Raw genomic sequence first — 13154 nt, 5'->3', positions numbered from 1 at the left:
CAATTAAGGGCACTTAATTGGGAAAAGCTCAAAGAAAAGAACAAAAAGGTATCCAAGTTGGTGGACTAAGCAAGAGAAATGTTAAATATGATTTATTTAATAGTGAACTGTATTGATTAAAAATAGTTCAATCTAAATAGTTCAATCTGCAGTGTGTTTTATGTTTAGTGTGCTAATGCAAAACTCTGTTCTCACTGTGAATAGTTTCTCTCGTGAGTCTCTAGTACCATTTGTATGATGTTCAGAGTTGCTGCCTACAGTATGTAGTGTGTTCGACATCGGTCACTTAAGGTATCCCACTTCACTTCATATTTTACCTTATGTAGAGACAGTCAGAACTTCATCAGAGGCCAAAAATGCTTTGCAGTTATTAGGCTGTCAGTGTGAGTGAGCAGTGAGCATGTCACAGTAAACAATCAAAGTCTTTATGAGAGGAATATTTTACAGTTCCCAATCAAAATGATACATGGTCATCCAGCCTCACTGGTGTTTGGGACAGGACCGTGATGTCAAACATAAGGCACGTGAAAGTAAGTACAAAGAAATTTCCCAGAAAGTCCAAAGAGAAAGCGAGAGAGAAAGAGGGAGAGGGAGTGAGAGAGAGAGAGGCATTCTGTGGAAGTCGGAGCTGCTAATGTGTTGCAGTGGGAGAGGGAGGAGCCTCAGGGAGGGAGATTTGGGAAGAGAGTCTCGAACTGCTCAATGTGTGAGTGACAGGCAAACCGTCAAGACCGTTGCACTGCGGCTCAGAGCTTATATGTGTGTGTGTGTGAACCCAGGATTTACTGAATGTGTGTGTGTGTGTGTGTGTGCGCGGATACCCTCAGTATCACTCACACAGACGGAGCAATCCTGTGTGTCTCAGGGAGAATGTAAAGTGAATTGAAGGATTAGAAGAGTGTGTTGTGTGTGTGTGTGTGTGTGTGGCACTGGTCTGGAATACTAAGTGGATATGTAATCAAATCTGGATCGAGCTGCAATGCCAACGGGTAAGAGATCACACTTGCAATAAGTATCATAAACAGATGATAGTCTTTGTTGTTACTGTTATTATTATGGGATGTTGGTTATGTGTAGAATTAGATTATATTGTGTCTTTATGGCTTGTAATGTCATATCAGCTCTCGAAAGCTTTCTGTGAATGTGTGTAGCAACATCTGAACACTTTGTTGATTGATGTCTGAGCTTCAGAGCTGGTGTGTGTGGAGACTGCCCGAGTCCTGCCGTGAGGACACTCTCTGTTTAACTAAACGTGTGTGTATGTGTGTGTGTTGGCAAGTTGTGAACTGAAAGTATTCATTTGGCTTAGTATATGCTGGTGGGCGAGTGTACCAAACAGAAGTCCTCTACACAACCTCAACTGACTGAGATGTTTGTAAGTGCATGTGTGTGTGTGTGTGTGTGTGTGTGTGTGTGGGTTAGTTTACTTAACTGTACTGATGATATAAAATTGCCTCCAGACATTACCTAGATCAGACAAAAAATAAATAAAGTAAATGATAAATTGTTCTTGGTTTGTTTGAAGTCATTTTAACTAGATTTAAAGTAGAGTTTTCTGTGAGCATGGGGTTGTGTAAGATTTTACATTGATGCGAATAGTGTTACATTGTAAATAAGGAATAAGTTCATTTTACTTCAAAATTTCATGTTTGAGTCAATGTCTTACTTGCCATGTCTGTAATTATTTGTGCAATTTATTATTATTTTTAAGTTTTTTCAGTGTAGATGTGTGTATTGTAATAAGTAAGTGTATGTTTGGATGATGTTGTTGTTGTTGTTGTGTGTAAACCTCTGGCTCTCTGTGGCTCTGTCTCCCCCACCCCTGACCTAAATTAGTCCCCCATGGGTTGAGGTTTTTTGGGGGGATAATAACAGTTTAGAGTCTGATTTAGACAATACCAGCACCCCCTCAGGACATCTGTCCCTAAAGCAATACACCCCCCCGGGACACGGCCCAGCTGGAGACAGCGAGAAAGAGTTTGAAGCGTGTGTTTGAAAGATGGCATAGAAGAATTCATTGAAAACCTGTCAGAACTTCTTTGCAGATAACAATTACTCGTTTCAAAAGTTCAAAAAGCAGGTCGTCCTATATGAGGTTTTTATTTAGAGCTTATTTTGAAACTACACTGTCAGATAGAAATGTGCAAAAAGTGTATCTTTAGGGCTTCAACAGCATGCCACTGGTCCAGTCCCATTAAAAGGACAACGTTGTTCCTCATCTATCCCTAAAAGTTTCATTTACCTTTACTCTAAGGTACTAAAATTAGGGGTAGAATAGGTGCAAAGTTGTCCTTTTAAGGGTTCTGCCCCAGCTGTTGTACCTCTAAAGGTACAGTCTACTTTTTCTGCAAATCATTCTTTGTTTGCGTGCATTTGTGTGCCGTATACAAATGTCAAGTTTAGGTTTCTCTGAAGCAAATCTGTCTCAGTGAAATCTAATATGTGAGCAGCACAAGGGCAGTGGGTCACAGGCGGACATTCACCCCTTATATATATGTGTGTGTGTGTGTGTGTGTGTGTATTAGTTTGTTCATTCATGCAGGATAATTCCCTTTGTCACATTCTATTCTTTAAATGCATTCAGTCCTCTAAGAGAACCTCTTTCCAACCTGTCAGTAATTGGTTGTTATAAATGTGTAATTACCATATTGTCTTTAAACGCACACTGTGTTGTACACGTGTAATAAAGCTTGTGCATGTTATATTATCCTAGAGAGGTGAAAAAGTGGATCGCACATATATCACCTTGCTGCTGTCAGGGAACAGAAGCACATAGATAAAAGATGGTGATCCTCCAGACAGGGCAAACACAGTTCAGATGTCGTACCGGACGGCATCGCTTTGCAGATGACGGCATAGATCATTAGAGAAAGTCTGATCTATGATCATCCATCCATCAAGAGCGTGAATGTGTCCGTCCGTCTCCCGTATGGAATAGTTTTTGTGCTTGATAAATTGATATTTAAGGTTTTCCTTGGACTGCAGTCAGGCTGTTTTGTCTTTTCCCGTTCTTTGATGTGTTATAGTGGATAGAGTGTCTGTCTGCAAGTAAAACGTATTGGAAAAGTATAAAATAACTCTCTTTCTTTCTACTGTGCATCTGGTCTTTACAAAGTGATGATGAGTTAATGCCAAACGTTCACTCTAAAAAAACACTGGGTTAAAAACAAGAATGGTAGGTTCATTTTACCCAGCAAATTGGGTTGATTTAACCCATCATAGTGGGTTGATTCATTTTGAATTAAGTACTAGCTTCTTTTATTTATTTATTAATGTTTATGGATTAACTTAGATCCTCTAAACTTAAAAAAAAGAAAAAAAAAATACTCCACACAACTACTGGTTTGCATGGTAATTCCTTTATTTTACTTTTTTTTAAATCATATTTTACAGTATAGCATGTTTTATATAGTTTTGAATACATATGTGACCCTGGACCACAAAACCAGTCACAAGCCCCACGGCAATTGTATGGGTCAAAATTATCGATTTTTCTTTTATGCCAAAAATTATTAGGATATTAAGTAAAGATCATGTTCCATGAAGATATTTTGTAAATTTCCTACCGTAAATATTTAAAAATATATATTTTTTTGTGAGTGAATGCAGCAAAATCGCATTTTTTTGCACTCTCAGATTCCAGATTTTCAAATAGTTGTATCTCAGGCAAATGTTGTCATATCCCAACAAACCAAAAAAAAAAAAAAAAAAAAACTATTTATTCAGCTTCCAGATGATGTATAAATCTCTTTTTTTTTTTTTTTAAATTGACTCTTGTGACTGGTTTTGTGGTCCAGGGTCACATTATTGTACACATTTAAGCTTGTTTAACAAATATTAGAAGTAAAAATGAAACATTTAGAAGTAATTCAAGTCTAATCGACCAGTCTCAGTTGTCCCGTTTCCACCGTAACGGCACTGGATCTCGTGCCGAAGCTTGTGTCATGTTCAGTGGGGGAACTTCTGTCTTCAGACCGCCGCCCTGCGTTTCACTCGTAGCCGAAATATGCTGTGACTAACAAACCTGTATTTTACTGAAGACACGCACCAATTTGACGGAGCTGCACTGCTTTCTCCTTAAGAGGTCATGAAAAGCCTACGATTAATAACTTAACCCCTGGGTTGTTACATCTGACCCAGCATCTGGGTAACACAAAATCTACCCAAACACTGGGCTGTTACGTCTGACCCAGGAGCTGGGTCACACAAAAACTACCCAAACACTAAATAACCCAACAAATTTACCCAAAAGGCTCAACCCAGGATTTGGGTTGAAAAAATATCCCAAGATGTTTTAGAGTGTTGAGAACATTCTGCAATCAGATCTTCGATCGGCCTGATGACTTTTGGGAGATAATGGGCCGGTCTGATTGCAGGAAATGGGCAGTGAAGAAGAGCTATTTATAGAGATGATTACTCTGGGTCATTATGTTTGATAGAGAGATAAGAAGGGATTTTTCTCAGGGTCTGAAGAAGAAGAGAAGCTTGGAAATGTTTCCGGCATGTTGTGAATCCGTTACAGACATTCCAGCTCCAGAAGTCGTGGTGGAGTTCCAACATGTTTCAGAGACCAGAATAGACCTTCTGCTGCTTGCGCGAGTGTGTGTGCCGCCCTCGTGCTGGAGAGAATTAATCCCATTGGTTATGGACACGCAGCTCTTGGCTGCAAAACACACATTGTCGTGGAGATATCAAGACCATGAGAGCTTTGTCTGATTTTGTGCATGTGTCCGATTCTTTTCATGTGCAGTGATCAGAGATCGTTTAAAGCAAACGTGACAGTGTGAAATCTTTGCGTTTGCATATACGTTTTACGCAGTAGGATACATTTATAATGAATACACAACTGACAGTGTTTGAGCCTGGGAATGCACTGCATGGTATAGCAGACCATAATTTTAAACATATGCAGTATAACATAATATATTAGTGAAAATCTGTCAATGACGCATACGTGGAATTGAATTTGCAAACTGACGCACTTACTGTATTTGAGGCCACAGTTCTTCAGGTTGAATTCACCATTAAAAGATTGACCTTATCAGTCTGAGCGGATAGACAAGTCTAACAGAACAAGATACAAAGCATAGAGCAAAAAAAAAGAGTGAAAACATGCAGACATGTGAGGAAATACTACAGATAATTAAAGGAAAAATCTGTCATCAATTACTTGATGTCTTGATGTTCCAACCCTGGATTTTTTCCTTTCACAAACACAAAAGGAAAACGTAGGCACCATAAAAGCACCATAAAATAATCATAAAAATAGTCCATATAATTCATGTGTTATTACAAGTCGTCTGGAGCCTTATTAGCTTTGTGTGAAGACCGAAGTTCACTGATAACCTTCCCCTCCGCTCAATCTCCCAAATATCATTTACACTATGAAAGAAAATAATATGGGTTTGTAAATGAGTAACAGAATTAAACCATTTTAGGTAAACCACTTCTTAAACTATAAGTCAGAATGGTGCATTACATCACATCACATATGACAGCAGAGTTTCATAAGCACTTACTGCTAAATGAACCATTCAAAACTCATCTGCAGTCAACCATCTTAAACACGTTCAGAATAATAATGTTAATGCTTTGATGTTCTCGCGAGCTTCTAATTTCAGTTCCTGCAACAGTTCACGGGTCAGAACAGAAATACACACACCTCAAGAGCTCACATTCCCTGCAGATGGACGTGTGTGTTGAAGCATGACTACATGTTAGATGGAATATAGGAAACATTTAGATACATCTGATTGTACATATCTGATAGGCAACTATTATGCAGAAGAGTAGTTGACATTTTTATGAGTGTGTGTTTGGGAATGATTATGTATGCTTACTGTACAGAATGTGTGCGGTAAGGAATGCTTACTGGGCACAATGACAGGGCGGAAATAAACACACACAGACGATATACGACTGCAGACTACAGCTCACACACACTGCAGACTACAGCTCACACACACTGACTATTTCACTGTGCATATCTATCCATCCATCCATCCATCCAACTAGGAACAACGTACTTGCATCCACTCAGTCTCAAGGCGGTGAGTTCTTCATGGGACTATACACATTGTCTTCAGGAAACATTGAGTTAACATGTTTGTTTGTGTGAGTAATACTGTTAATTTGATGTGATGTGTATTTTATTTAAAACTAATTCACACTTAGTGTGTGTACGCCGAAAAGTGTGTAATAGACATTGGGTATTTATATCTGCATTATGTAAGTCACCATGATATCAGCCATGGAAAACCCCATACTGGTTGACCACTAGTGTGTTTTGAGTGGAGATAGAGTAAAAATAGGTTAAATTGGATGTACAGGCCTCGGGAAACGCTCAACTGTACAGCTTAGCTCACAGCTGGGTGGACTTCATCTCAAAGTCTGTATTTAAAACTTTTATTGACATCCAGCTATGTATAAACACACACACACACACACATGACTTAAGTTTGGAACTCTCTCAAAATCCCTTTCTCCCTCCAGTAAACTATAAAAGCCCTGTATTCACGGGCCTGAACTCCTTGAAACCCTCTGAATGTGTGTGTAACTGTAAAACGTGCACCATTCATCTGAAGAGGGCTGTTGGGGGGAACTATTTGATGTTGTGTGTCTGATGAGCAGACGAGAGCGAGGCAGTGTGTGTGTGTGTGTGTGTGTGTGTGTGTGTGTGTGTGTGAGAGAGGTCTTTGTCCTTTAGTCTCCTCTGAATTATGTCATGTTTGAGTCTCCCAGCAGTCGCACTCGGAGGGGGGCAGACAGGAGGCTTAATCCGCCTTAAACCCCCCTAGTTACTCTCGCCCCTTCTTCATCCTCCATCCACCGTTCACTGTGAGGAATGGATATGTGTGTGTGTGTGTGTGTGTAAGCCAGCATTGTGATATGAAGAGAGTGGGAAACTGAGTCCAGCTGCCCACCTTCTGAGTCACACTGTGAGCAATGAAGCTTCCTAAGACCTACATAGAGCTTCATAAGGCTTCAGCAAATAACTTAACAAATCCACACAGACATGACGAATAACGCCCTTAATTGCGGTAATGATTTTTGCATGCTGAATGATATTAAAGCAGGCCACAATATCATATGACATAGATACTTCTTTGACCAGTAAGAAAAAATCTTGAACACCCTAGAAACCACTTATCAATGCAATGTCAACAGACCCTATTGAAAACACATACTGTAGCAACTATCTAGAACACCCCGGACACTACCTTGCAATTCTCTAGCAATCACCCAGAACACCTTAACAACCATCTAGCAACCACCTATCAACGCCATAACAATCACCCAGATCACCCTAGCAACAACATATGCAATAACCATTCGGGACAACCTAGTCTTTCAATTTTCCAGCAATCACCCAGAACACCCTAGAAACCATCTAGTAATGCCTTAGCAACACCCTAGCAACCACCCAGAACACCCTAGCAACTGTGTATTTCAGTTGCTAGGGTGTAAAGGGTATTAATATAACTTTGAAAAGAGCATACATAACAAAAAAAACCTAAAAACACTAGATATCAGATTTAGCTGTAATTTAAGCTCTTGAAACCCAGACTCCTCTGCTTAATAAACCAAAGGCTTCGCGCTCTAATGTGTTTGGTTGCAATGATCAAAGTGAACATGATCTTTCAAATGTCTTTACATTTATTCCACACACACACAGCCTTGTTTTCTTCTTAAACCATTGCTTGGTTTCCGGTTACCTCTGAGCTTCTTAGCCTTTGAAGTTCAACAGCACACGCCATGTTTGTGTTTATTTCTCTCTCTCTCTCTCTCTCTCTCTCTCTCTCTCTCTCTCTCTCTCTCTCTCTCTCTCTCTCTCTGTATGTGTGTGTGTGTGTGTGTGTGTGCGTGCATGTACATGTGTATAAGGTTGTAAAGGCACGAACAGCTGTTTTTTACAAGGTGTATCACTGACACTGACTAAGACAAGTAGTTTGTAAGATGGACAAACAAAAGTAGTTCCAGTCATGTGATAGTTGGGAGTTTCTCTAGAACTGGAAAAACTGTCTATACAAACAAACATAAAGAAGCACAATCTACTGTCTATGTTTCTCACAATTCAGTGATTAGTTCGCATGAGCTCAGACTGTGAGAAAAGTAATCAGGTCTATCATGACAAAAGCCCCATTAAGCCTCTTCTTCAAAATGCTAAAGATAACGTCAGCTAAGATGAAAACGTTTTAGAGACGGAGCAATTGTCTCAGATTTCATGTTGACTTTACGTGCAAGTTAAGGCCTGTTTGCACCAAGAACAATTATGATAGGCTAATTATAAAGTTTTAATAATCTTTCTTATTCTATGAGAATAGCGAAGTCCAAATCACAACTATAATGACACAAAGTAACAATATCATTGGAATAACGATAAAAACATTGACAGCCAATCAGAATCCACCAGACTTTAAAGAGCTCATTTAAAGTGACAGACAACAAAACTGCTGTGCTTATTAAAAAAATGTGCTTATAAACAGAACATGCGCTATCATTCGTTCGTGTGGACGATTATCTTTATAGTTGGTGTGAATGGGCCTTTACGCCGAAGAAATGAAGGGTGCTTTCACACTACGCACTCCCAGGTTCGATTGGCATCAGAGTTCGGTTCGGCTGAATGATGTGAACACTATTTTCCGCACCAGCGAACCGTACCCGAGTCTACATTAAAAGGGTGGTGTGGGGTACAGTTCATGTGAACTACGGTATGGTTCGATGGAAGTGAACCGCTATTGATGACATATGATTCGATGTGTGTTTGTGTGTCTTCTGTTCACTTTCCTGACAATTGTGACTGACGCACTGCAAGCAGAAAAGAAAAGGACTCCCGCGTTCGTTAGAAAATGTGCTTTTTGAAAACAAAACCAAAGGTGAGGGGCCGTTTACACGACACCATTTTCAGCCAAAAACAGGAAACTTTTTATGCGTTTTGGCCGTTCATTTACACGACAACAGCGTTTTGGGGGCCTGAAAACTCAAACTTTTGAAAACGGGTTTGAAGTGCAAGTTTTTGAAAAACTATCCCATTATCATCTCTGTGTAAACGACAAAAACATGAATTTGTGAGAAAGGTGATATCATGCGTATGCATCACATGTTCAGTCTATTACGCTGTCATATCTCGTCTATTATGAGTGGTTGTTCTGTACTTTGTGCTTTTGTTTCCTTGAGTTGTGATTAATATGTTACAGTTTTTCTCAGTCGCTTTGGTACATTTCTCGAATCATCCTCGACATTTGCAAAACAGTAAGTGCATTTCTCATAACAATTCATACAAATAGCAAAACACCATGGATTACCTGCAAAAGCCAGTCTCTTGCTCAAAATCCTTAGTTCATCTCTCAAAAGTAAATATCTGTGTCAATGAACATGTCAGTGCCATCAGAATGAAAAGTCCTTGTGTCATTGTGTACGGATAAAACTATATTGTCAATAAAACACTGCTCTCTGTTAGTATCACCTGATGTAAACTATGGCAACAGTTAGGATGAGTTACTGTATTGAAGTGTACAAAACGCTTCTTCTGTACTGTATGTCATATATCCATTTCAAAAGTACAAATTGGGTTATTGATCGAAAGAGACTGGATAGGATTTACAGTTCACTTTTACTAGTGGTCAGACAAAAAAAAATAAAAAATAAAACACATTACAATATTATTGTAATACAGAAAAGAAAAAGAAATAGGGGCACAAAGGTGAAAAATACAACATTAGAAAGGCAAACACAGGAAACTTTGCTTTTGCATGCAGCTCTGTATATATGCTTGCCAATTGAAGGTTCATGAGATGCAACCTATCAATGTACCAAAGCATTCGCAACTTGTTCAAAAGAAGGAGAAACTGCTTTTACGATGTGCACCAGTGACTAGATGATGTGGAGGTCGAACAAGTGATCTGAGAAATGCACCAAAGCGACTGAGAAAAACTGTAATAGCACTGTACAGATGAAGAGTACAGGTCAAGTTAATCAAGGTAAAATCACAAAGTCAAATGCAACCCTACTTAGTTAATTAAAAATGTTTGTATAATAACCGGGATTTGTGCTCTTTTTGTCTGTGTCCTCATTGTGAGATTTGCTTTTGACCTGATTATTAAAACTGCACTGTAAATTCTGCTGTGGCAAACATAGCAAAAACACAGTGAGCGTCAGTATATATGAGCTACAGCAGACAGTAGTGGTCATTATATGGGAATGATGAGCTGGTAATAGTCCTGGGCTGTTGAAAACAGAGAGGGCTGTGGCATCCTCATCATGCGGGAAGGAAGTGAAGTACTCTCACAAGTTAGTAATCTTTTTTTATGACTGATCATAACTCAGAAACATAAAAAGGTAGATTGGTTTCCTTTGAATCCGAAAAGTAAGAATGATTACCCCTTGACTTGGCTGTTATAACACAGTGGCTATGTTTATGCAACTTCTTCATAGCTGGTTCAGGTAGTTGTCATTAGCACTTCCAAAAACTAGTTTGCTGCTTTGCTGTCAAGCATCTACAGTTGCCATTGACCATTAGAGGAACAGCCAGTGTGTATGTGACTGAAAACATATGAGAGACCGATTCTATCAAGATACAACAAATAAGTTTTACAACCACTAAGGCATCATGGCACAAATTTAAACAGTTCAGTTTAATTATTAAATAAGTCACTTATGAGGTTCAGTTGGGATGTATAGTTATAGTTGGCATATGTAGATGCTACATACTGTATGGGACAGTATGTAAGATTAATATTAGGATGCCAAAGGTGTTTTTATGCCTGGTGGTGGATGTTCAGTCCATTCATGCTTTTTTTCAGCTAATATTGGCCACATCCCCTTGTTCAACAGTATTTTGACCTGTGTGAGAGAAGAAAATCCCTTTCTAAATGTAAATGCATGTATATGTTTTCATTTATAAAATGAAGAGCACATGTTGTTTGCTAAATGAAATAATGAACTTAGCAAATTGCAAATTATATTACAACCTTTTGAAAAAGTAGTGCACTTTAGCATACATTTAAAGAGCACTTGTTATGGAAATATACTTAAAAAGCTTAATATTTAATGTCATTTCTATGGAAACTTTTATGTCATGTATTTAAATGTGTGTAATTAAGCATTTGTAATTGTTAAGGTGCAATTATTAAGTTAATTATCAGCAAGTGCAGTTTTTTTCAAATATACTTTAAAAAGTTTAAAGTATCTTACAAGTGCACATTCAATGCATAAAGAAGTGCATTTCTTTTTCAGAAGGGTAACTCTTAAAGTAACTCTTAAAGTAGCATTTTCAGTTCAATTATAAGTTCAAAACTGAATCACAACAAACTAATTAAAATGAACAGCATACAATAAACAGACTCGTGCATGAAGAGTGCACAAACACACCCACAGAAGTTTATTTTACTTGAACATGACCCACCAAAACACACAACCAGCAGTGAACCCGATGCATGAAAAGGCTTTAACATATACAGACACATTCATGCATAGCTCCAATAGTTCAAACTGCAGGAAACATGCAACACACAAGCATGCATTTACTTGAGATTGTGTTTGTTGGTGGCCGCATCTCATTTTGTGTTTGTTTGTCTAGTGAAAGTGGGTCAGTGTGTGAGTTTGGCATGCATAGGAATTAACCAATCAGAAGCTTGCTTAGACAATCAAGAGCCAATCATGTGGCTTTTTTTCTGGAGCCCAGGATAATATAGATGGCTCCGTGTTGAGTGAGTAATGACGGTGATTATTCATAACTGGCAACTGAGAAGGAGACATGTGGTTGACTGCAAGACAAAAAGAAAGTCTTAAATTCCCTGGAATCCCTTTATATGGTTTCGTTGTTGGAGAGCGATTACTTGTTGCATTTGACTGGCTTCCATGATGTGATTTGGTGCGAATTGTATGAAACATTGTTATTCAACACTTCACTTTGTCCCATATGCACAGTATATATTACCCCTTTCCACTGCCGTAATTTACCTATTGTGTCAACGGAGTGTAAAAATTACCACGTTACACTGAGTTGATTGTGTGTGCACACCTGTGCTAGTGTGTGTGGAGTGGGTGCGTTTGGATGGTCTTACAGTGTTGTGAGAATAGACAGTCTGCAGCCACACACGTGCACACACACACACGTGCATATGCAGACACACACACACACACGGTCACACAGAGCTCTCTTTCATTTCACCTAGAGAGTAAAATGTCTCCATTACACGTTAATCTGCTCATTAAAGCCTCTCTCTTTCAGTGCTGGCCTTTCTCTTGTATGAAAGGCTCTGCATGTGTGTGTGTCTGTGTGTGTGTGCACATATGCACATGTGTGTGTGTGTGTGTGTGTGTGTGTGTGTGTGTGTGTGTGTGTGTGTGTGTGTGTGTGTGTGTGTGTGTGTGTGTGTGTGTGTTCTCATGGTAATTCACTTGAAGTGATGTGGTGAGTGCCTGTCAACTGCTGTTTTAAGACACATCTGAATCATGCCCAACATCAGAGACACGTGAACACACTCTATAGCAGTAAAAGCTCATAAAACTAAAATTAATGCTAAGATGTTGTGGGGGTTGTTATGTGGTTGCTAATGTGTTTTGCATGGTTTCTAGGGTGTGTGTCCCCCCCCCCCCCCCCTCCCCCTCCCCCTCCCCCTCCCCCTCAAAGATATCCGGTCTCTATTTGAGTCCGCTTATTGCAACTGCCCAAAACACCCAAGCAATCACCTAGCATTATGCTAAAAACCCATTAGCAAGCACACTGTAAAAAAAAAAAAAAGTTGAGAAAACTTAAAAGTTTAAGGCAACCAGCTGCAGGACATTTTTGAGTTTTCTCAACTTACGTGTTTGAGTTATCTCAACTTTTCTCAACTTTTTTCATGTTAAATAGTTGAATAAACTTTAAAAACTGAATTTGTCATACAAAACGTAAGTTGAATTTTTTACAGTGTAGAAGCACACAGCACAACACCAAGTTTCCACTCACAGCTTTTTTATGAAATATGAATGTTATAAATGTTCTATGTTGTTATTATTGGTGTGTTACATATTAGTCTGAGATAATGGGACAGTGAGACTAAGAATAATTATAGCTACATCTAAAATAATGTTAAAGTTTAGCTTTCTCCTGAGAACTGTTGTCACAAGAACAAACCCAAAATGGTTTCGAGTGTGTGTATTCCCACACA

General features: G+C 38.9%; 1 protein-coding gene across 2 annotated transcripts in view; it reads left to right on the top strand.

Moving 5' to 3' along the window:
- The window catches only part of LOC307145376 (pleckstrin homology domain-containing family G member 1), a 48552-nt gene that overhangs the window by 9469 nt on the left and 25929 nt on the right, over positions 1-13154 (top strand). The window contains exon 1 of one of the 2 annotated variants that reach the window (XM_079848452.1): positions 700-989. The exons of the other annotated variant lie outside the window; for it this stretch is intronic. Within the exon in view, the coding sequence (XP_079704578.1) occupies positions 980-989 (10 nt within the window). The 5' untranslated portion in view covers positions 700-979. Of the gene's footprint in view, positions 1-699; positions 990-13154 lie in introns of those variants that run through there. 2 annotated transcript variants of the gene reach the window in all.

This window comes from Squalius cephalus (assembly GCF_949319135.1).
Source record: "Squalius cephalus genome assembly, chromosome: 18".
NCBI lineage: Eukaryota > Metazoa > Chordata > Actinopteri > Cypriniformes > Leuciscidae > Squalius > Squalius cephalus.
Note: the sequence above shows the minus strand (reverse complement) of the source record. Positions and strands in the feature narration are given on the sequence as shown.